Below are 24,854 nucleotides of genomic sequence, written 5' to 3'. Positions count from 1 at the left end.
ATGATGCAGTCCTTGATAATGAGGAAGCGGAGATGGATAGCTCTGCATCCAACCTTGTGAGAATGGGGTCTTTCATGCTGTCATGCCTGTTGAAGGACCCCCGTATCAAGAGGCTTAAGGAGAAGGACCTGTACTGGGTCGCAACGCTACTAGATAGAGATGTCGCGAACTGTTCGCCGGCGAACTTGTTCGCGCGAACATCGGGTGTTCGCGCTCGCCGGAAGTTCGCGAACGTCGCGCGACGTTCGCCATTTTGGGTTCGCCATTGTTGGCGCTTTTTTTTGCCCTCTCACCCCAGACCAGCAGGTACATGGCAGCCAATCAGGAAGCTCTCCCCTGGACCACTCCCCTTCCCTATAAAAACCGAAGCCCTGCAGCGTTTTTTCACTCTGCCTGTGTGTGCTGAAGAGATAGTGTAGGGAGAGAGCTGCTGCCTGTTAGTGATTTCAGGGACAGTTGAAAGTTTGCTGGCTAGTAATCGTTTTGATACTGCTCTGTTATTGGAGGGACAGAAGTCTGCAGGGGTTTGAGGGACATTTAAGCTTAGGTAGCTTTGCTGGCTAGTAATCTACCTTCTACTGCAGTGCTCTGTATGTAGCTGCAGTGGGCAGCTGTCCTGCTTCTGATCTCATCTGCTGACTGCTGCAATAACAGTAGTCCTTGTAAGGACTGCTTTTATTTATTTTTTTGTTGTTTTACTACTACTACTACTACTACTATAAGAGCCCAGTGCTATTAGTCTAGCAGTGTTGGGGAGTGGGACTGGTGTGCTAATCTGCTGCTCCTAGTAGTTCAGCAGCACCAACTTTAATTTTTTTTTTTTAATATTCATTTTTTTTTTATTTTACTTTTTTTTATTTTACTACCGCTGTAGTAGTGTATAAGTTGACCTTTTAGGCATTATTTGCCCTGTAGGCATTTTTTGCCCAGTGTGTTATTCAACCAACTGCCATCTAGCTGTGTGACCTTGTTCACATTCTGTCTAAATATCCATAATATTACCGTCTCCAGAAAAAACACCGGAGTGACTTTTTTCAAGCAGCCATAATATATTTTACGTAATCCGTATCCATCGCTGTATTAGTGTATAAATTGACCTTTTAGGCATTATTTGCCCTGTAGGCATTGTTTGCCCAGTTTTTTTGGCCGCAGCCACTGAAGCACAGAGGCCAGAAAAAATATGCCATATAAATGCTGAAAATAGTCATTTTTTGCCATACGTTGACTCAACGTATATGGCAAAAAATTACTATTTTCAGCATTTATATGGCATATTTTTTCTGGCAACTGTGCTTCAGTGGCTGCGACCAAAAAAACTGGGCAAACAATGCCTACAAGGTCAACGTATGGCAAAAAATGACTATTTTCAGCATTTATATGGCATATTTTTTCTGGCAACTGTGCTTCAGTGGCTGCAACCAAAAAAACTGGGCAAACAATGTCTACAAGGTCAACGTATGGCGAAAAATTACTATTTTCAGCATTTATATGGCATATTTTTTCTGGCAACTGTGCTTCAGTGGCTGCAACCAAAAAAACTGGGCAAACAATGTCTACAAGGTCAACGTATGGCGAAAAATGACTATTTTCAGCATTTATATGGCATATTTTTTATGGCAACTGTGCTTCAGTGGCTGCGTCCAAAAAAACTGGGCAAACAATGCCTACAAGGTCAACGTATGGCAGTTGTTTAAAGAGAACAGTAGATTACTAGCCAGCAAAGCTACCTAAGCTAAAATGTCCCTCAAATCCCTGCAGACTTCTGTCCCTCCAATACAGAGCAGTATCAAGCAGATTACTAGCCAGCAAACTTACTATCATCTGTCCCTGAAATCACTAACAGCTCTCCCCCTACACTATCTCTTCCAAGCACACACAGGCAGATTTTTCAGATACATTTTTGCCCTTGATCCCCCTCTGGCATGCCACTGTCCAGGTCGTTGCACCCTTTAAACAACTTTAAAATCATTTTTCTGGCCAGAAATGTCTTTTCTAGATGTTAAAGTTCGCCTTCCCATTGAAGTCTATGGGGTTCGCGAACCGCTCGCGTTTTTGCGCAAGTTCGCGAATATGTTCGCGAACTTTTTTTCCGACGTTCGCTACATCCCTAATGACTATAAAAGCAGATATTATTCCAACCACAAAATGGAAACATGTTTGTAGCATTAATTGTTTGCCTTTAACCAAATAAATTATGAAGGATTTGCTGAGAAGAGGTAACCAAAACTACATTTACCTCTTTATTAGTTTAGAATTTTTACATTGTTTCTTTTTTTACACTTCCCACAGTATACTCACATTTAATTGCTGTAATAATTTCCTTTATTTCAACAGTATTATAGCACAACCCAACTTTCTTAAAAAGAAAACCCTATTGGGAATTCATTTTCCTGGTTATTTCTGGGAACATTACAAAAGGCTTTGCTGAGCTCTAAGTGGTTCTGTGAATAGCTGTTAGGAATTTGAGTGTGTTCTTTACGATTTTATACAACTGTTATACTCAAGGTATAAACATCATTATTGTCTCAGCATGCAGGAGAGAGTGCGGCATTTACTGCTGTATGGAATAAAGTGTACTATATAGAGCCATTGTGGAAGATTCAAGAACATCCCAAATATCCTACAAATATGACTTTTAAAGCCTAAGGGAAAAATCAGGTAATGGGTAATAACATAGTTATACTGAGTAAAGAGGGAAGTAACAGGTATGGGATCTGTTATCCAGAAACCAGAAAGCTTAGAATTATGAAATGGCCTACTCCCATAGACTCCATTTAATCCAAATAATAATCAATAATCAAACAGTACCTTGTAATTGATCCCACCTAAGATATAATTAATCCTTATTGGAAGCAAAACCAGCCTATTGAGTGTATTTAATGTTTACATGATTTTCTAGTCGACTTAAGGTATGAAGATGAAGAGCCAAATTACAGAAAAATCCATTATCCGGAAAGTCCCAGGTTCTGAGCATTCTGGATAACAGGTCCCATACCTGCATTAGAATTTTATTTGTCAATATCCTGAAGAATATTTTTTTAAACCATGGTTGTTTCTTCTGCCAACTTTAATATATTTGATATTATAACAAAGAAATATATAAATAAATGAAAGAACATATTGATTGTGATGGTTTATTCTGTAGTTTTTCAGATCAACACCATGAAAATAATAGATGTTGGCAATGTACCCGAATTCATTCTGGTCGGATTTACTTCAAGTCCACAGCTGCAGAATGTTCTGTTCTGTTTTTTTTGTATTTCTATTAATTTATAGAAAATGTAATAATTATTGCAATTGTAAAATATCACCCCAAGCTTCAGAAGCCAATTTATTATCTTTTAAGCAGCTTATCATTCTTAGAGATATTGTATGTTACAGTAACTATGCCCAAACTACTGAGCATCTTAATAGCACAAAACAAGCAGATTTTAGCTTGCATAACACAGTTATAGACTTTCATATCTCTGGCCTGCGCTGAATGTGTGCTGTTGGCGTGCATGGCGTTTGACTGTTATGTTGCAATATGCATTCCTCTTCGTTACTCAGTTATATGAATAATTCTTTCTGTTTAAACTTTGTTATTGGGTCTTGGGTATGTGGTTTTTCCATTGCGATGGTGGTAGGATTTATCTCGAGGTTGAAATTCTTTGGTGATCTGATCAATAATTTCTTCTGTGATATTTCCCGCTTCTGAACCTGGCTTGCAAAGATATGTCACTTCCAGAACTTGTGGATTTTGTCCTGGTTATCATGATCAGCACAGTGCCATTAATTATCATAATAGTTAGTTATTTGTTAATTCTACAGGCAATCTTAAAAATTCCAAGCAACCTGGGAAGACAGAAAGCTTTCTCTTCCTGTGCCTCACATTTCACTGTAGTGGCAATTTTTTATACAACTACTATGTTCATTTATGCAAGGCCAAAAAGGATTGGTCCCTTTGATGGAAATAAACTTGTGTCAATTTTTTATTCTATTTTTACTCCTATGTTGAACCCAGTCATATATTGACTGAGGAACAGAGAGGTAAAAGAGGTCTTGAGGAAGGTTCTTGGTTGACATGGATCATTAATGCCCCAAATTGCAATTTTCTTAAACCATCATATTTTTGCTCTTTTTTTCCCCAAACACCATCTCAGATCATCAGTCAGTTTTATTAGAAACCTAACACATGATGCATATATACATTTAGATAACAGTCACTGGACATATACAAGGACAGCTAAAGCCAGAAAAATGATTAGGTGCCAAACAATGTGCCTGCAGTGGTACTATGAATATGGTCTATTCCCCCAAACTGACCCCCTGAGCTCTACATATTTCTAATCATGGTAATCCATCACCCTTTGTCCAGGTGTCCATATCACCAGTGATTCCTAGTTGCTTGGCAGATTTGTAACTGGACAAAAAGAGGGGTTTTATATTGCTTTTTCTTTTCTTTTTGTATACTTTAGGCCCTAGTATAAATATCAATCAACCAAGTGTGGTTTAGTGGAGTTCCCTGTGGGTCAAGATCCCAGGACATATGGATATTGGTTGCCTATCCAACACAGCTGTGGAGGGTTGCTGGTATGGCTGGTAGCCTGCTATGGGTCACATAGTGTGGCAACCATTTCTGTGTGAGGTTGCCATGGTAGAAAAGTTAAATTGGTCGTATATTAATTTTACGTTTGTATTATTCCTATACTGAATAAAAAAGCTGTGGCTATTTACATCCCAGATTGCTATGTTTCGTGTTATTCAGGAATTAAGGTGGGTAGTCAAGTGTAGAGGGGTTAGTTGGGCCAGACAGCTTGGTGCTGTACCAGTCTAGAACTTTTAATAGCTAGTATAAAAGACAGAGTTTGTCTAAAAAATATAAAACCAATCACAAGAACACCCCTTATATCAGTCAGTCCCATCATATGATGTTCTCTTAAACAGGATAACTCTATTGTGCACTTTTACATACAGCCCATAACAAAATAAAGGGCAATATCGACATAATTTATTTATTTTGCAAACTGACGCTACTTCAAAGAACAGGTTGTAGATTTGTGACTAGTAGAACAGAAACTCCAAGCAATACATTATACCCAAGTCTTATTCTAATAAAGGAAACAAGAAGCAAGTGTAACTGTAGTCATGTATATACAGTATGCGGTTTCAGGCAATGTATATCTTGTAATAATGCACAAGAAAAAAACCTTCACATCCACAGTTAACAAAAAGGCATATAAGATAGAACAATATAGTAACGGTCATTTTAGATATGTTACTTGCTTGTTCAAATATGACAAATATAATATAAAAATATAACAATATTGGATGAAGGACAAACCAGTCATTAAAGTAGAAGCAAACCCTAAAGTTAAAAAACCCCTACCCTACATAGACCCCCCTCCCTCCTCCCCCCCCCAGCCTAGCTGCTACCCCAGGCAAATGCCCCTAAGACTTTACATACCCCTCAGTTCAGATTATGTCCAGCGGAGTTCACGGGTGCCATCTTCTTCTTTTCGGTAATCCTTGGGAAATAAGTGCCATATCGGCGCATGCACAGTTGGAGCAATTTTCTGTTTCGTAACACTGCGCATGTGCTGAAACTTATGGAAATTGCAGAATCGCCAGGGAAAGACCCAAAGATTAATGCCCGTGAACTCCACTGGACACAATCTGCACCGAGGGGTAAGTAAAGAGTTAGGGGCATTTTCCCGGGGTAGCGGCTAGGCTGGGGGGGGGGTCTATGTAGGGTTGTGGGGTAGGGTTTTTTTAAACTTTATGGTTTGCTTCTCCTTTAAATAAAAAATAAAGAATTACAGAGCACATCCTAAATATTGGATATATGCCAAATCTCAAGATAGCAAAACTCCTTGCAGTGTGAAATACATTTGGTTTCTGATATATTGAATGACCATCTGATTATAAATGACAAGGAAAGCCTCTAAATTATATTAAAGGAAAACTATAACCCCAAAATGAATACTTAAGCAACAGATAGTTTATATCAAATTGAATGACATATTAAAGAATCTTACCAAACTGGAATATATATTTACATAAATATTGCCCTTTTACATCTCTTGCCTTGAGCCACCATTTCGTGACTCTATCTGTGCTGCCTCAGAGATCACCTGACCAGAAATACTACAACACTAACTGTAACAGGAAGAAGTGAGGAAGCAAAAGGCAGAACTCTGTCTGTTAATTGGCTCATGTGACCTTACATGTGGTTTGTATGTGTGCACAGTGAATCTTACGATCTCAGGGGGCGGCCCATATTTTTTAAAATGGCAATTTTCTATTTATGATTACCCAATGGCACATACTACTAGAATAGTATATTATTATGATAATGGTTTATTTACATGAAGCAGGGTTTTACACATGAGCTGTTTTACTCAGTATCTTTTAATAGAGACCTACATTGTTTGGGGGTTATAGTTTTCCTTTAAGTCATCCTGCAGACATAACTGTACCATCTGTATGACATCAGGGAAACGAAAATGGAGCCCACATCTGAGCAGTCTAATTTGAACAAACAAGATGCGACTGCAGGGGAAAATAGGAGTCTTTTATATATAAAAAAAAAAAAAGCTAGCAATCTGGTACAGCAGGGGGTACTGACCAATATACTTAAAATTAATGTAGATGGGTTTTCTTGTCCTTTAAGTTACATAGTAACAGTAGGTTGGGTAGAGAAAAGGCACATCCATCAATTTCAACCTTTTATGTCAATAAAGTTTGTAACTACAATGTGATTGGCCAGCATTCATTTAAATAGTGTTTGTCAAGAGTTAGTTATTTGCTTATGATTAAGTTTCCCCTGGCGGCATGAAACTTACACGGCTGATGTTTTTGTTAGATTGTAAAGGTTTTTCAGAATTAAAAAAAAAGTATACGCTCACTCTTAATGGAAAATAAAATGTACAGGCTGTGGTTTGATGGTAATAAACTATTCTACTTGAAGAGTTTGAACAAAACTGAGGAAAACTTCCTTCTCCAACTACAGATTATTCAGTATGGCAGCTGGAGCAAGTGTAAACAGTGACGGAACTACCGGGGGAGCAGGGGGTGCAAGCAGACCAGGGCCCGCACTCCCTCTGGGCCCCCCAGCAGCCCACTCGCCAGTGAAAGCCATCATGTACGGAGGGGGGGCCCTGCTGGCGTCACGCACCAGGGCCCGCCCCCCCTCTAGTTACGGCATTGAGTGTAAAATAGCATCCCTCAGAAACTAAACTGAAAGCACTTATGCTCTACCCATTGCAAATCATTTGCTCTACTCGATGTGGTGGAATGAAAATTCAGTGCAAAGACCAAAGCTCAGTAATGGTAGGTGTAAGGGAGCTTGAGTGCAGGTGTAATTCAAAAACTATGCCATTTAGCACCTGGTTTTTACACCTTACTCCTTGTCCCAACAGCAGATAATGTACCTTTATATTGTTGGTATAACACCCACATTAATATCGTTAACTGAAAATTGTAGATAAACAAAAATCAAGAAACGGGCACCAAAATGACAATCTTTTGTATTTTTTCATCCATGGCATCAGTTCAGGAAATCTGTATTTACTAATATAAGGGCAAGCATTACATTTGAAAGTCTATGCAAACTTGATTGTAATAAAGCCATGAGGTGCAAAGAAGCCCTGTCATTTATACTGTCATTGAACAGGTCCAACGTACATGGCTCCATTGCCTGTGGCTGCATGTGCTATTTTTAGGAATAAAACAGAGTGTACTGCACACATGAAATCCATGTACATGCCCTGCCATGTTGGGTGCTCCTCATAGCATCCTAATGCACATAGTTTTCAGGGTATAGCTATACTGACCCTGCAAGCTAGAATCTCACATTGCAATACAGTATTTAGTAATGTTACTGGCTTTCTGACTGCTTTCTGCTTGGACATTCTGAACTAACCAAGACCCACATTGATCCTTATCTGCCCAAGTAGCCTTTAGCACCCACCTCAACAGGAGATTTACAGTAAGGTCTAATTTATCAAAAGCAGCACTAACATTCTGGCTAAAAATGCACATTATGACTCCCCATTTCTTCCTCAGATTTCTGTGACTTTGTTATCACTATTAGAATCCAGATGCATCTGCTGCAACTGAATAGTAAACTACATCAATTTGGCATTAAGGGGTGTAAATTGAAATTTAAAAGCAACAATTGATATACTGCAAGCATTTACGGCAACAATAAAGTAGCACATTCTATGTTGCTGGATGTCATGACTATTGACGCATACATCCTATTTCTAGCATGGTGATAATGATTAAACTGCCCAATGGCAATCTGTCCACTGAAAGCCTTCTCCACAATAATTTTCTCAGTCACGGATAAATAATCTCTAAGAAAAATATCTTGAAAATGGATTACTTCAAGAAATTGTGACAAGTTTGAAGTCCTGGATCATTGCTGCTATTGACAAGCTGAAACTTTAGGCTGGTGCAACAAGTTCACTATATAAAATGTGAAATTTTTAGCCATGTTCATTTTTAGGGTTTAGTTCTCCTTTGACGATTTTTGCACACTGACTGTGGGGATTTTGTTTTCACTATATTTACATTTATAACATATACTAAGGGTATACTAAGGGGCCGATTTATTAAGGGGCAGATTTACATAGGGTTGGTATTCGACCATCAAAGTTAAATCCTTCGACTTCGAATAACGAAGTCGAAGGATTTAGCGCTATTCGTTTGATCAAACGATTTTTGTTCGACCAAAAAAAGCTTAGAAAGCCTATGGGGACCTTCGAACTAGGGGGTCGAAGTTTTTTCTTAAAGAGACAGTACTTCGACTATCGAATAGTCGAACGATAGTTCGAACGATAGTTCGAACCGTTCGATTCGTAGTCGAAGGTCGAAGTAGCACATTCGATGGTCGAAGTAGCCAAAAAAAAACAATCGAAATTCAAAGTTTTTTTCCTCTATTCCTTCACTCGAGCTAAGTAAATGGGCCCCTAAAGGTTTTTTTCACAAGTCAAACTTTTTGTGCATGGGAAATATATTAAGCGTAGAATACACAAAAAACTCTAATGTAAAAGCATACAGTGGACAAAAAAAAAGCTGCCAAGGTCATTTAGAAGTCAATAGGATCTGTCCTTAGCAAATTTTAGTTTAGTTTAGTAAAATATTTAGTTACTACGAGGTTTAAGAATTCTTCAAAGCTTGTTTTGCTTGTAAATTAATAAACTGTAGTAAAATAAATAAAAGCACAAAGAGACAAAGGATCTTTTCTAAGTGCAGTATTTAGTTGTAGTTCAACATATCCCTGCATAAAAAGTTACACTCACAGGATAAAAAATGTCAATATCGCATATAAATTTCTTATCTGTCCGTATGTGTCCTTCTCAGTCCCACTCTGTGTGTGTCCAGTGCTTGGAATTGGTCCTGTGCCGGCAAATAATCTTTCTATGGTTGGGATCTCGAGCTCGATATTGACATTTTTTATCCCGTGAGTGTAACTTTTTATGCAGGGATATGTTGAACTACAACTAAATAATGCACTTAGAAAAGATCCTTTGTCTCTTTGCGCTTTTATTTCTTTTACTACAGATTTCTATATACTTGGAGCGGGAGTACTCCAACACTAAGAGCTGCAGAGCGGGGAAACTACCTTTATTGAATTAGGATTTAGAGGTTTTCGTATTCTTATTCAAATTTGTTCCACATTTTTATTTGTGCTTTTGATAAATAAGTAGACATTTGTCCTTTTTTCAAATGTGAGTTTACTTGAGGTTGAAAATGACTCTTAAGGCCATATTTATCAACATTTTCATTTTAGTGATTTTAGAGGTTTTTGAAACCACGAATAAACTTTCTCTGAAACCATGAATGCAGAGTAATTTATTGAAACATCCAAAATTAAAAAGCACAAAGCTCTGAACAATCTAAAAAAAACACAAATACAATTCAGACAATTACTAGCAAAAAAATCAGTAAACCTCTAAAAATTAAAATTTTTCTGACAATTACTAGCAAAGAAAAATCATAAAACCTCTAAAAGTCCAAATTGATTAAGAATGGTCCATTAACCCCGACGGCCAATGCTATTATCCGGACCTACGCCTGTTAGATCACGGGCTGTGGTCGAACATTGAAATCATTCTGTGAAGAATTGCTTAATATATGTGGCCATAAACAGACCTGCAGCTGTGAATATGTTATAATTTGTTGCATCTTTTTTACCTGTCATGTTGAAAAACAATAAAAACTTCGAATAATAAAAAAAAAGAATTGTCCTTTAGGATCAGCACAGCTCCCATTGACTTCTATAGGACCTCAACAGCTTTACTTGGTCGGAGTTTTGAATTAGAGTCTTTCATGGTTTTTGTATATAATTAATCTTATATATTTAGGGTTTTATAGAAATTAAAAAGACTTACATTTTTAAGGTTTTGTGAAAAAAATAGAAATTCGAATGCTAGTAAATAGGCCCCTAAAATTACACAAATTAGAATTTTGATAAATAGGCCTCTCAGGCACATAGAACAGATAACAATTTCAAATAGGTATGGTCCAAGCACCAATGCTGGGGTTTTATGTGTCGGTTGAAATTTCTAAAAATAATGTTGGGGATTTTTATTTCATAAAGAAAAATGTCATCATTTTATGAAAAGTAAAACAGGTTAGCTGATGTAAGAATGTTTTTGTAGGTTTATAGTTGCCATTTATTTAATACAGTGCTCCCCACCTGGCGGCCAACAGCTCCTCCTTGTATGGCTCTCTATCTTACCTTGTGTAAGCTTTAAAAGGTATCAAGACTGACATTAACTGACCCCTACATTATTCAGAGACTGTAAAGGCCATTAGAGACTATAAAGACCATACATTTTTCACAACTGTAAGGACTTGCATTGGTCACACATGTAAGATCCTGTATTGTTCACACCTCAGACAAACTGTAGGAGCAGTACTGTGCCCCTGTACATTGTACAGTACATACTGCTTATCTTAGAGAGATCAATTACTTTCATTGTCCTAATAGGTTTCCCTCTTTACTCTGCCTGTGTGCCATATTCTGCCTGCCCTACGCTGCCTGTTTGTGCCGTACTCTGCCTGCCTTATGTTGACTGTGTGTACCATATTCTGCTTGCCATACTCTGCTCTGTCTATGTGTGCAAAATCTTGTGTTTCGTGACGATATTCATCACATTTGCCTGCACCGGAGTGGAGTTAATGTTCTCCGGTTGTGGGAAAGAGGATTCTTGGCTTGCATTTTTCCACAGGCCAAGATCTGTATGGTGTGGTTCTAGCCTTAATGTGATAACATGGATGTGGTTTAAAGTGGGTGTAGTTTAAGAATGCCTGTCCTCGGTAACACAGAAGTTTGACAACACTGATTAAACACATCCAGGTACTGTTGGCATTATGGAATATATAGCATTATGTTTATCATTACTGAAAGTAATATAGATATTGTAATCCTTCTAGCATTTTATCCTTAACTCTGTTCTTACCTCAAACCCTTACTTTGTTTGTTTTTGACCTTATGCGTACGTACAAGCCATTTTGACTTATACACCCTCTTCACCTTCATCACCAAATATTGTCATCAGCATCAGCAAAAGATTGGGAAACAACTGATTTGTTGTCCCAAGAATATTTTGTCCCTGAAAATGTTTTGATAGCAGAAAAGAACGTGAGTTATATGTACATGTATGGGATTTGTTATCTGGAAACCCATTATTCAGAAAGATCCGAATTAAGGGTAGGCCATCTCCCGTAGACTCCATTTTGGTTAAATAATTCAATTTTTTTTAACAATGATTTCATTTTTTCTGTAATAATGAAATGTACATTATACTTAATCCTAATCAAGATATCCATAATCCTTATTGGAGGCAAAACGAACCTATTGGGTTTAATTCATGTTCAAAGGTGAACATAAGCCCCTCTAAGCTTCCAGGCATTGCCCCCCTCACGCATGCACATTTAGGCCAAATCAGCTTCAGCTGCTCAAAGCAGTGTTGAGACACAAAGACTACACAAAGATTTGCAAGATTCGCTGCATTTAAGGGTGAGAATTTTTAAAGGTTTTTTTTTTACACTAAACACATAGCAGGGAGGGAGAGGGGAGGGTGGCAATGCCTGGAAGCTTATGATGGGGGGGGGGTTAAGTTCTCCTTTAAACTTTTTTTAATAGACTAGATCCAAATCACAGAAAGATCCCTTATCTGGAAAACCTCAGGCCCAGAGCATTCTAGATAACAGCTCCCAAATAAAGTTTTGGCTCTTAAAGTTACCAGTAGAGGCTTTTTTTTGCTGCCCCTGTTGACTTGTAACCAACAGAACATATATTGGTCACTGTCTGATTACTTACTGCAGGTTACTGGACCTTCTGCAAATGTTACACCTTTTATTACATTGCCCTAAGTCCTAAGATATGACAGAAGTCGTGCGAGATTGAAGGGGTGGTTCACATTTGAGTAAACTTTAAGTATGATGTAGAGAGTGATATTCTGAGACAAATTGCAATTGGTTTTAATTTTTATAATTTGTGGGGGTTTTTTAAATGTATTTAGCTTTTTTATTTAGCAGCTCTCCAGTTGGCATTTTTACAGAAGAGACTGGAATATGAATAGGAGAGGGCCTTATTATGAAGATGAGCAATACAAAGTGGCAATAACAATAAATTACAGAATATGTTTTTAGATGGGGTCAGTAACACCCATTTGAAAGCTGGAAAGAGTCAGAAGAAAAAATAAATAATGAAGACCAACTGAAAAGTTGCTTAGAATTGGCCATTCTGGAACCACCCCTTTAAAACTAATATTTTTCAGGACAAAATATCCTTCGTAATGCCTCATTCAGAGACCCTTTTATTTCTTGATTTCTGAAACTGTATATAATAGGATTAAGTAAAGGTGTAACCACTGTATAAAGCAACGATAGCAGCTTGTTAGCATTAAATCTTTGCCCATTAGTAGGTACCACATACATTATGATTAATGTTCCATAATACATAGACACAACCATCAAATGAGAGCTACACGTGGAAAAAGCTTTTTTCCTCACTACTGCTGTTGGCATCCTCAAGATAGTAAGGATGATAGATGCGTAAGACCACAAAATGACTGCAAATGGAAAGAGTGTTATGATGAATGAAAATACAAGGGCTTGGGCTCTTACCATTATTGTATCAGAGCAGGAGAGTTTAAGAATAGGTTCGCGATCACAAAAGAAATGGTCGATAACATTGGGACCACAGAATTCTAGTTTGCACAGTAAAACAATGGTTCCTACAGTTGCGCTTAGTCCTATCACCCAAACACATAATGCCAAGTCATGACATCTTTTTTCATCCATGATAGAAGAATATCGCAATGGGTTGCAGATGGCCAGGTATCGGTCATAGGACATCACTGCAAGCAGAAAACACTCAGTAGTTGCCGAAGTACCAAAAAAATAGAATTGCAGAAAACATCTGGCAACAGACACAGGACTTTTATCCACCAATAATAAATGTATCATGTAGGGTGAAATGTTTGTTGTAAGAAGGATTTCACATACAGATAAATTGCTGAGGTAGAAGTACATAGGGTAAAAAAGTTGGCTGCACGTAGCTACCAACGAGATTATTAAGAGGTTGCCGGCTATTGTGATGACGTATACCGATAGGAACAATACAAAAAGTAGAATTTTGTATCCGTGAGATACTTGAAATCCCATAATGAAGAGCTCTTGAATCACAGTCTGGTTTTCTTGCATTGTACTATGAAAAAAGAGAAACCAGAGTCTATTTAATTCATCAAAACATAACTTTCCCTCAAGCTGCAACATTAATAGTTTTTCGAACCAATTACTAACATTCTGACCCTTTACAGGTAATATAACCCATTCCTAGCTAGAAATATTCCCATAATTTCTATTGAGGGTGGCAATTAGGCCAGACATTCACGCTCACCTTTTCCATATGTCTTTCAACGACTCCCCACTCTCTGGCTGCATAACTCCAGGCATTACAAACACATACCACCCTTTCTTTTCATTTTTTTTACCCCCACCCTTTCATCTACCCTATGCTTGGCAGTGCCCAGCCGCTGAATCCCAACAATCAATCCTGTACAGAGAAATTCAGAAGAACTATTGAGAAAACAATACAAATGAATACTGTATAAGGGGCCAGATTAATCTTCTGCCAATGCACAATGCACTGACTTCATTGATAAACAAACTGTTATTGCTTGGGATTTTCGTGTCACTGAACATACTTAGAAAACTTTGGTAATCCTCTGGGGCTTCTATGACAATAAAAAAGCAGAGTATTTTGTAAGCAGGAGCTAAAATGTTAGGCATGAAAATTTATATGCACAAGTCAAATTTTGGAATCTCTACATGCTAGATAGCTGGATAACCCTATGCATGTTGGCCATTAAACTGTCCAGCAAACCCCTCTTTCTCATATTTATGTTTTATTTTTTAATATTAACGTGAAAAATAAACTTTGAGGAAAGTTTCAGAAATTAAATTAATTTAATTTGTAGCTAAGCTTTTCAGTGTGTTTAAAACATATCTCTGTAGGGAAGTGCAAAATGGATACTTTTGTGCACCTAATTATGTATAATATAGTGCCAAGTGCAACACGATGTGCTGTGTTGACTTTGTGAAACTTGTTTAAAAAATGCCATCTGCTGTAGACCCTTTAGGTGAGTTAGACCAAGGATGATAAGTCAGCAACCCTATGGTAAAATTACCTACTCACCAGACTTCCAAAGTAAGTACATATCAAAAGCAACCTCATGCTGAGTCCATGGTGTCCTCAAGTCTTCACACAATATTCATGAAATGAAAAAATATATAATAGTGCAGATGTATTTACTTAAAAATAATGTGCCCCAACGTTGAACATTGTACAATTAAAACAGGTCCATTGCCAGTGCTCCTAATCCTTAACGTGTTTCACATGGAGCGCCACTCTTCTTCAGAAGGAATATTTTCATCCCCACTCTCACTCTAGCTTTAGAAAATGTTTGGTTTATTATATTTGGTTTCACCATAAGTATATTAAACCAACATTTTTGTAAAGCTAGAGTGAGAGTGGGAATGCAAAACTTCCTTCTTAAGAAGCGTGGCGCTCCATGTGAAACGTGTTAAGGATTTTTACTTGAACAACCTACTCAGTTTGCTGTTATTGTCAGAGGATACCCAGTTGTTGGGGCTCATTATTTTTAAATAAATACATCTGCACTATTACATTTTTTTCACAGCACAGTGTGTTGCACTTGGCACTTTAATATACATAATTAAGGGTACTGCACCATAGTATCCATTTTTCGCTTTTGTTTGTTTGTTTGTTTGTTTGTTTGTTTTGTATTGGAAAGTCCAGCTGAGTGGACCAGTAAAAGGCAGCTACAATCAAGAAACCTAATACCAATTGAAGACTTCACCGTTTAAGTGTTGAATGAACTTTGTTTGTATTGAAGGACTTTTTCAATGTGGTTGTTTGCTGTATAAAGACATTGTTACACAATCTGAATTAGTTAGAATGTGTACTTTCCAAAAATATATCATATTCTGGGGCCAACTTACTGTTACATGGCAGTGTGCTTTGCCTGCATTAGCTATAGTGTCAGCCATGAAAATCGTTTGCATTTTTTTTGTTTTGGGGTCTCTGCATGTCACATACTTTGGTGATCCTATGCATATTGTGCATCAAACTGTTCAGAAGAACCCTGGCATTAATATATGATGGTTTATATTTGTACCTAGAGACTTTGAGGTGATTTTAAGGAATCTAATTAAAAAAATCAGCAGTGGTCACATTTGGTTGGTTGGAGTATAGAAAGACATCTTTAGTTGTTTAGAATATTTTAAAATGTGTACTTACAACAAATATACAAAATAGTTTTCTGGGATCAATGTAATATTAGGGGCCTAAAAACACAATCACATACACAGAGAACACAGAAAGTGCATGGTTTTTGTAGTCAGCTGTGAAAATCTGTATCTATTTTACTTATAGTTTCTACAAGCTAAATACCCCTTTTAATGCTGTGAATATTGGTTATCAAACTGTTCAGGGTATAAAAAAGAGGATTTAATGAAATTTTATAAAGAATGCAATGTTTTGTCAACATTTGAAGTTTTCTTAGTTTAGAGTAGAAAGCCTTATTTTGAATTTGTCAGAATCTGTATTGTACATGCAATAAATAGATAGATGATAGATAGATAGATAGATAGATAGATAGATAGATAGATAGATAGATAGATGATATATAGATAGATAGATAGATAGATAGATAGATAGATAGATAGATAGACTGCATAATTTCTCAGTGTCATACAAACAGAAATTGGTACTTACCAGGATTGCATAGAAAAAGAAAAATTACATAGCATTACCTAAAATCCTACATCACTACGGTGTAAAGAAACATACCTGCTGGATGAGAACAGAACTCTTTCACTACTGAAGATAATAAAAATAAATTCACTTTGATACCCACAACGTTATTGTTGAATGTATAAACAACATTTTCCTGATATATGGCACCATCGCTTAAATAACCAGTTACATACAATATTAATCCCTATAGGCAGTAATTCCTTGAGGCCTATTTTTCCCAAAAGGAAAGAAATTAAGGGGTTTATTTATCTAAGGCTGAATTTATCTCAATATTTTTTGCTACAAAATCCGATCAAATCCGCTTGGGTTTTTTATGCTTATTTATTATTACATTTTCCTGGGGAAAAAAATCAGATTTTCGAGATTTTTCCAGATTTTTCATCTGATTTTCATGATTTTTTCAAATTTTTCCCCTGAAAACTCAGATGATTTTTGCCGAAAACTCCAAAAACTTCGGGGTATTGCACGAAATCCAGCACACATCAAAAAATCATTGGTTCTTCTCCCATTGACTTATATGCAAAGGTCTGAGATGGCGAATTTTCTGATTTGTGATTTTTTTAAAAGTCCGATTTTATAAAAAAATAAATTACAAATTTTTCATGATTTTTGCATACAGAGTTTAATAAATAACCCCTTAAAGGGATACTGTCATGGGGAAAACATTTTTTTCAAAATGAATCAGTTAATAGTGCTACTCCAGCAGAATTTTGCACTGAAATTCATTTCTCTAAAGAGCAAACAGATTTTTTTATATTCAATTTTGAAATCTGACATGGGGCTAGACATATTGTCAATTTCCCAGCTGCCCCAAGTCATGTGACTTGTGCTCTGATAAACTTCAATCACTCTTTACTGTACTGCAAGTTGGAGTGATATCACCCCCTCCCCTTCCCCCCCCCCAGCAGCCAAACTAAGAACAATGGGAAGGTAACCAGATAACAGCTCCCTAACACAAGATAACAGCTGCCTGGTAGATCTAAGAACGACATTCAATAGTAAAAACCCATGTCCCACCGATACTCCTTCAGTTACATTGAGAAGGAAAAACAGCAGCCTGTCAGAAAGCATTTCTCTTTCTGCAGGCACAAGTCACATGACCAGGGGCCAGGGCAGCCATCGGGGGGGACAGGGGGAGAGTTGTAGGGGGCCCCGCCACGCCACACTTACTTGATTAGATGGGCTCCCCATCTTTGTGAGAGCTGGCGACTTCGGGAAGGCATGGACGTTTAAGGGACCCAGGCCACTAATTTTCTTATAATGTGGGGGGGGGGGCCTGGCCACCAATTTTGGTCACCAATTTTTTTTCTCATGTGGGGTCCTAGTCACCAATATTTTTTAATGGGGGGCCCTGGCCACAAATGTTTGTTTATGGGGGGCCCAGACCACCAATATCTTTTTATTTTTTATTAACATGTGGGAACCCTAGCCGCCAATATTTTTTTTTGTTTTTTTACTGTGTGGTGGGGGCGGACCTGTGGAGTGGGTAGGGCTGACCTGTAGGTGGGGCTTGAAGTGGGCGCAGCCCAGGGGGCCCAGGAAATTTTGTCGTATGGGGCCCTGCGATTTCTGATGGCGGTCCTGCCAGGGGCAGCTGGGAAATTGACAAAATGTCTAGCCCCATGTCAGATTTCAAAATTGAATATAAAAAATTTGTTGGCTCTTTTGAGAAATGGATTTCAGTGCAGAATTCTGCTGGAGCAGCACTATTAACTGGTTCGTTTTGAAAAAAACATGTTTTCCGATGACAGGATTCCTTTAAGAACAGTACAGTATGTAACTGTTTACAGTTCTAAAGAAAGTTTAGGTAATAAAACAAGAATTCACTTTCCTGCACAAACATAACTGAGTTTAATGCGTCAAACCCTATCCAATAATAATGTACACAAGAGCCCTGATATCCCTTAAAAATGGTGCTTAGTGATTTTGTTGGTTATAATACACTAGTGGAGCCACAGTATCAGCCTGCATTGTTTTACTATTATTATACGTTTAAAAAAATTGCCATTACATTTAAACAGTGACTTATTTTTCTTTCTGGATTCTGCTTTACAACACCTACATATACAAATCTTAAGAGAAGCATTTTCCCCTATGATTTGTAATTTTCCAAATATTAATTAAAACTTCTTTGAACCTGAGTTAAGCCACATACAGTGGTCCTTTATGGTTTTAAATCTCTCTAAAAGAGTGCAATAGCCCATAGGAACCAAATGAATCATTTAAATGTTTGCTTTTAAACAGGTGACTAGTAAATGCAACCTGCTCAATGGTCTGCAATTTAACCTATAGCAAACATAGCACCTTCTATTACATAATCCCAGATTTGGGCTAAGACGTTCAATCGCTTACCAGCTTTTAGGAACTAATATGCCAGTACAGGAGCAAGAGTGTATAGTTTTCAGTTTTGATTTTTTTAATTGCGCCCCCAACAAATTGCGCCCTAGACAGCTACCTGTTCTTCTATTACTCTTTTTCTTAGACTTTTCCTTGCATTTGGATCATGGGATAAAATTATACAGTAAATTCAATTACCAACCTAAAATTTGAACATTCCAATAATATGATGCCAGTTTGGATCTAGTGAACGCTAGTGTACAAATGTACAAGTACTAGTACTAGACTCTAAATTTTATGAAATCTAACTTTAGCACTTCAAAAGTATTATATTAACATGTATATTGTGATTTCAGCTAAAACAAAAGATGCTGTTTTGAGATAGCATCATTTATAAATGTATTTCCTTAGGCAATATAGCTTTTGCAAACCCAGAAACTGTTTGCAAATTTCATAGTTTACTCCAGTGCTTAGTGTATTTAATAAAACTTAATGAAAAGGTTGTGTTTGTTTCAGAAGATTACTCCATCTTCAAGCACTTCCTAAGAGTGGCCAACGTGCAATTAAAATTCGAAATTAAATTACAGTGAAACCTCAATTTTAAGTCCCCTTATTTTAAGTTTTCTCACATTTTATTTATGGTCCCACCAATTTATAATGCATTTCAATGGGTGCATTTCCCTGATTTTAAGTCGTTTTCCTGGATTTTACATCCAAATTTTGTCCTGATTTTTCCAAATTTTGTCCTGATTTTTTCCCCCCTCTATCAATGTTATTTGTGAAATAAAGAGGTTTAAAATACTAACCCGATATATATTTTGCCATAGTTCTGTCTGTGATTAGTCAATTCCTATTAGTCTGCCCCTTATACAGTCCTGCACCAATCACTTGTTGCTTTAGGTTAGGTATGTGACTGACAGATAGGCCTTGCACATGCCCCCCATAGTGTAACATTAACGCTGCAATGCTTAACCCTTGTTATTAACACAGTAAATAATGTATTTCAAAGTAAAAAGGACTCCTGTGCTTATATCCTTTCAGTACTTGAAGAAAAAGTTACTTTAACACATTTCCATGAATTTAAATATTTCTGGATTTTACATAATTTTTTCCTGGTCCCCTGAAAAACGTAAAATGAGGGGTTCTACTGTTCAGTCTAAAAAATAAATGCTAATTTTGTATCCATATTTGTGCAAATAGTTTTTCTCTTTGTGACTTTTATTACATCCCCCTTAATAATAAAATGGATTTTGCTTAACAAGGTAACATAATAAAGACTTTAACAGCCAAGTAACAGGTTTTCTACTAGGTAAAGGCATGATGATTCTAGCAGAGTTCAAGAGAGACTAAAGGGGAAAAGGTTGGAGTCTGGCAGAATGATGAGGATGGACATGTGTTCTCATAGCTGCTTGACTGGGGTGGATTTCTGTTATAGTGTCAAGTTAGGTAAAGTAACAGATTTTTAATATGGTAACCAAATGTATTTGATTAAATGGTGATTTTAATTTGATTAAAATGGCAATCATATGTATTTGATTAATAAAATATTCAAAACTAGTGTGCACTTTTGAATGTTCTTCATAAAGGTGTTATCATTTTATTAGTGGATTTAAAAAAACACCACTGTAGTAACCTGTAAGAAACTTATAGATATAAAACATGGATAATATAAAATGAATGCTATTGTACATAGAATAAGAACTCATAGGCTTGGATGGTGGCTCTGTGCCTGGCTGTTTCCACCCTGATGTAATTACTTGCAATGTTTATCACTTTGTACAGCACAGTAGATGAGCCAAAGCAGCCCCCTGAGAGATAATACTCAGCAGCACCCACCTGAGAGTTCCTCTCTTTAGGATACATGATTATTATTATTGCTTATCTTTATTAGGAGGAAGTTTTAAGAGTAGTCCCAGTGTAGTGCCAAAGCTAATTAAACTCTTGAAAACTGTTAGTGCACTGGGATTATTAACCTTTCATCTGAACGAAAGTTACCTTTCATTTGTACAATGTAATCATTAATGTTACTGACTACAATGTGATTACTGTAGTCTTTATGTAGCATAAAGGTCATTGAGAGACAATATGCTAAATACATATAGCTTTAACATTGAGTTGTTAGGGCAGGTGGAACCTTAAGGAATGAATTTAGCAGAATGACCCAGACCTAGGGGCCCATTCACTAAGTTCGAGTGAAGGAATAGAGGGAAAAATACTTGAATTTCGAGTCGTTTTTTGTGCTCCTCGACTATCGAATTGGCGTAAATTCCCCTTGAGTAGAATGATTCAAATAGATCGAGAGCAAAAACGCTTCGACTATTTGCCCATTCGATAGTCGAAGTACCGTCTCTTTTAAAAATACGTCGACTGCCTACTTCGCCACCTAAAACCTACCGAATTGCCTTAAAAGCCTATGGGAAAGTCCCATAGGCTTGTTTTCTAAGTTTTTGATAGAATAAAAAGGCATTCGATTGATCATTCGATCGAATGAAAATCCTTTGATCGAATATTCGCCCATTCGACTATTCACCCGCGCGTACATTTGCCGGAATTGCCTATTCGATTCTATTCCCCAGTCGAATTTCGAGGGATTTTCGAGGGATTTAACCCCTCAAAATTCGACCATTGATACATCTGCCCCCTAGTGTACATACATTTGTCATCTGTTACCACAATCAGATCTGACCTAAAACTCCCCACTAAGTAAAAGTAATAAAAGGTGCCTGAATGTGATACATTTACAGTGTCCTTAACTGAACATCATTACAAATCAGGGCTGTGAAACTGTGAATGGTACTGAATACACAATGCATCACTTGCTGACATACTTCCTTCTTCACCAATTATAACCCTGATCACCCACTTAGCGGCATTGTAAAGCTTCTGCACCCCAGTTACCATATTATACTAACAGCATAATGATTAGATATGTTTCACCCTTGTTTTGGCATTAGAGGTATTGTATTACAACCAAAGGTTTTGCTGACACTTTTTTAAAATACCCATTTTGCTCATGATCCATAACAGAATTTTAATAATAAAAATATCTTGTTAATCGGTTTATTTGCAGGTACAACCCTTACATTTTTTTGGACTAGAATGAAGTTAGAAAAACAATTTTTAAAGAACACCCAAAATCTAGGCCTTGTTACAAAAGAAGTGAGGGGTCATTTATTACTGTGAGTGAGTATGAAAAGAAACAATCTCCATGGTTTTTATCCACAACACAGAGTTTTGTCCAATAATTACAGATTAATTGTAGTTGCCAGGGGAAGCTGCTGCTAATGCAATTGCAGGTAAAGCATCAACATGGACAAGTTTCACTTGCACTTGTAAATCCACAATAGTGCTGAAAATAGTTTCAGTCCAGTACTTGGTGCTGTGTTGATTGATGGGGGCCACTTTGAGAACACTGGAGCATTTGTCTCGTTTGGAGGTGGTGGCAATGCCAGGGTTCTCCTGCATTAATAGATGCAACCATGTTTAATATGGAACTGGGGACAGGAGGAAGGAAGTGGCACCCGATACAACTATATGGAAGTTCAAGGACTGCATTTTGATGCAAGTACCTTTACTGGATTTATCATGCAACTGACTGTAGTCAATTTGCAGACCTAACTTTTTTGTGGACATAAATAACCCAATGTTTTTTTTATATTATTTATACATAAGATACTATTTGGACCTTTACCATAAAGGTTGTTGCCCTTTATTTGATTATCTGTGCAGCCTGACAAGACTGTCACTGCCAATATATAGCATATAGTAATGATCAACATTGTAGTATATGTACACAATTTTTGGCAAGTATAAAATGTTCATATCGGCACTGTATGTGCCTTTGATATGTTTTCAATGGTATAGTAAACTTATGTTACTTATAACTTCTGTATTATAATGGTTAAAGGACAAGGAATGTTAAACTAAAAAAGTAGGATAGAAATGTTGTACATTATGTTTTGAGCTTCTGTACCAGCCCCAGGCAACCAGAGCCCTTTATGAACGATCTATGTCTCCAAAAAAGTCCCAGTAGCTCCTCATCTTCTTTTCTGCTGATTCACTGCACATGCTCTATGGAGCTGTCAGTTACTGAATTTAGAGACCGATTCAAAATATACAGTACACATAGAATATAAATGTCATTGTATAAGGCTAATGAATATGGATATTGAATACATGGCAACACAGAATCCAGTGCAACTAGCATTGCAGAATTTAATTATCAGCCCTGTGGCATCAGCTTATATTACAGACAAACCTCATTTTCTCCTTGATATTTTGCAACAACCCCTAAGCTTAGCTTCTCAACAGCTGCTCAGAGTCCACTGAGCATGTGAGTGTCACAGACACTTTCCAAGATGGTGACCCCCTGTGACAAGTTTATTGTCCTGGATCATTGCTGCTATTGAGAAGCTGAAACTTTAGGTTGGTGCAATAAATTCAGTATATAAAACATGGCATTTTTAGCCACATTCATTTTTAGGGTTTAGTTCTCCTTTAAAGGACGAGGAAATCCTGCTAATAATTTCTGGACACCAAACAGGGCACATTGAAGGTGCTGTACTGCATATTCTCTTACTAATTTCAGTGTCCATGATTTCCCCTATTGCTCTAAATTAAAGACACTGGGGCTCATTTATAAATGAGATTGGTTTGCATAGGGATTTTGCCTTGCGCATTGTTATATTTATAAAGCTGAATAAGAGTGTGCAAACAGAATTGTGAATTTTTTTTACACTGCAAATGTCGATAAGAGTTTTTTAAATATGTCAAAAATCGCAAAGTAGGCGCACTCACACAAAGAAGTGCTTGCAGGAATCTTTGACCTGCATACAACATTTGTTCAAGGGATAAGATTGCCTCCTAACAACAGCTTATGGGTTAAGCGTCAGCCTCCCGAAGATACGCTGGAAAAATGTATTTTACCACTACATCCACGTTTCAGCATTTTACTTCTGATGTGCTTGTGCCTTTAAGATGTGGGAGCAAGCACAGGTTTGCTCAGTGCTGATTGGACAGTGTGGAGCAGTGTGACATTACAGGGGGATTAGCTGAACAGGATTTTTTTTATCGGGAGTCTGCTAGATGACAATCCTAAGCATAAGGGAATGCTCTTTGATAAAAGCAGAGATAATAAGAAATATAGTGACAATGATGTATTCCTTGACATCCTAAACAGCAGCACACATGGGTTAAATATCCTTTACTTCTGATAGGACAGACAAGAGCCAATAAATGATTAAGAGCTTATAAATTACTCCCCTATAACACCTAGATTGTGTTTTTTTCTGTCCTACCTCTTGGTAGGAAGACAAGATGGTTTCCTTTTTTGGGTGCAGCTCGGCATCCTGAAGATTCCGGGGAGCAGAGCCTCCGATGGCCGCTCAGGGAGTCACTTATGTACTAGCTACCCTGGAGGGGAAAACCCCTCAGGCTGGCAGCAGACGGCAAGTAAAAGGGTTATCGGGCTGGAGCGAGCAGACGCGTAAACATTTACGGGGACGTTGCGTAATGGCGTATTTCGCTTGATGAATCCACTACCAGCCCCCCTGAGACAGATGATGAGAGTCTAAGGACTCATGGTTTCTTCCATAGAGGCACTTCCGTGGGCGAGATTTCATATGCGTCCCCTCCAGCAAGAAATCCTGTCTCTATGGGACAGAAGGGTGGAGTCACTGGAGGTGACACGGTTAATTTCCAAAGAAACAAGGTCAACTCTACATTGGTGGTTGCACCCAGACAGGCTGATGGTGAGCAGGCCAATTCTGGAACCAGACTGGCTCCTGGTTACTACGGATGCCTATGCCATTGGGTGGGGAGCACATTACAAAGATCAGACTGCTCAGGGCCCATGGAATGCAATGGAGAAATCCACTCTTCCAATTTCAGGGAAATGCGAGCTGTCTTAAATGCTTTGGTTGCTTTTCAGGCATTTATCACATGGAAAGCAGTAAAGATCCAGTCGGACAATGTCAACGTTGTCTCATACATAAATCGACAAGGGGGAACAAGATCACCTCCACAAATCCTGTTGTGGAGCGAGAAGAATCTGTTGGCTATATCTGCAGTTCACATCAAAGGTCTGGACAATGTGCTAGCGGATCAATTAAGCAGGTCCATAATAGACCCCAAGGAGTGGTCTCTGAAAACATCTATCTTCCAGGAACTAGTTCAG

At 37.6% G+C, this 24,854-nt stretch overlaps 1 protein-coding gene and 1 pseudogene across 1 annotated transcript; one reads left to right on the top strand and one right to left on the bottom strand.

The window, feature by feature from the left end:
- The first annotated feature begins 3,036 nt into the window (after positions 1-3,036).
- On the top strand, positions 3,037-5,125 carry LOC108705010 (annotated as a pseudogene).
- Positions 5,126-12,729: 7,604 nt separating this feature from the next.
- Positions 12,730-13,704, bottom strand: LOC108705007 (olfactory receptor 10A7). The gene has a single exon (XM_018241776.2). It carries the CDS (start codon positions 13,702-13,704, stop codon positions 12,763-12,765), a length of 942 nt encoding a protein of 313 aa, XP_018097265.1. The 3' UTR covers positions 12,730-12,762.
- Between the last annotated feature and the right edge of the window lie 11,150 nt (positions 13,705-24,854).

The sequence above is a fragment of the Xenopus laevis genome, chromosome 1S (assembly GCF_017654675.1).
Source record: "Xenopus laevis strain J_2021 chromosome 1S, Xenopus_laevis_v10.1, whole genome shotgun sequence".
Taxonomy (NCBI): Eukaryota; Metazoa; Chordata; class Amphibia; order Anura; family Pipidae; genus Xenopus; species Xenopus laevis.
Note: the sequence above shows the minus strand (reverse complement) of the source record. Positions and strands in the feature narration are given on the sequence as shown.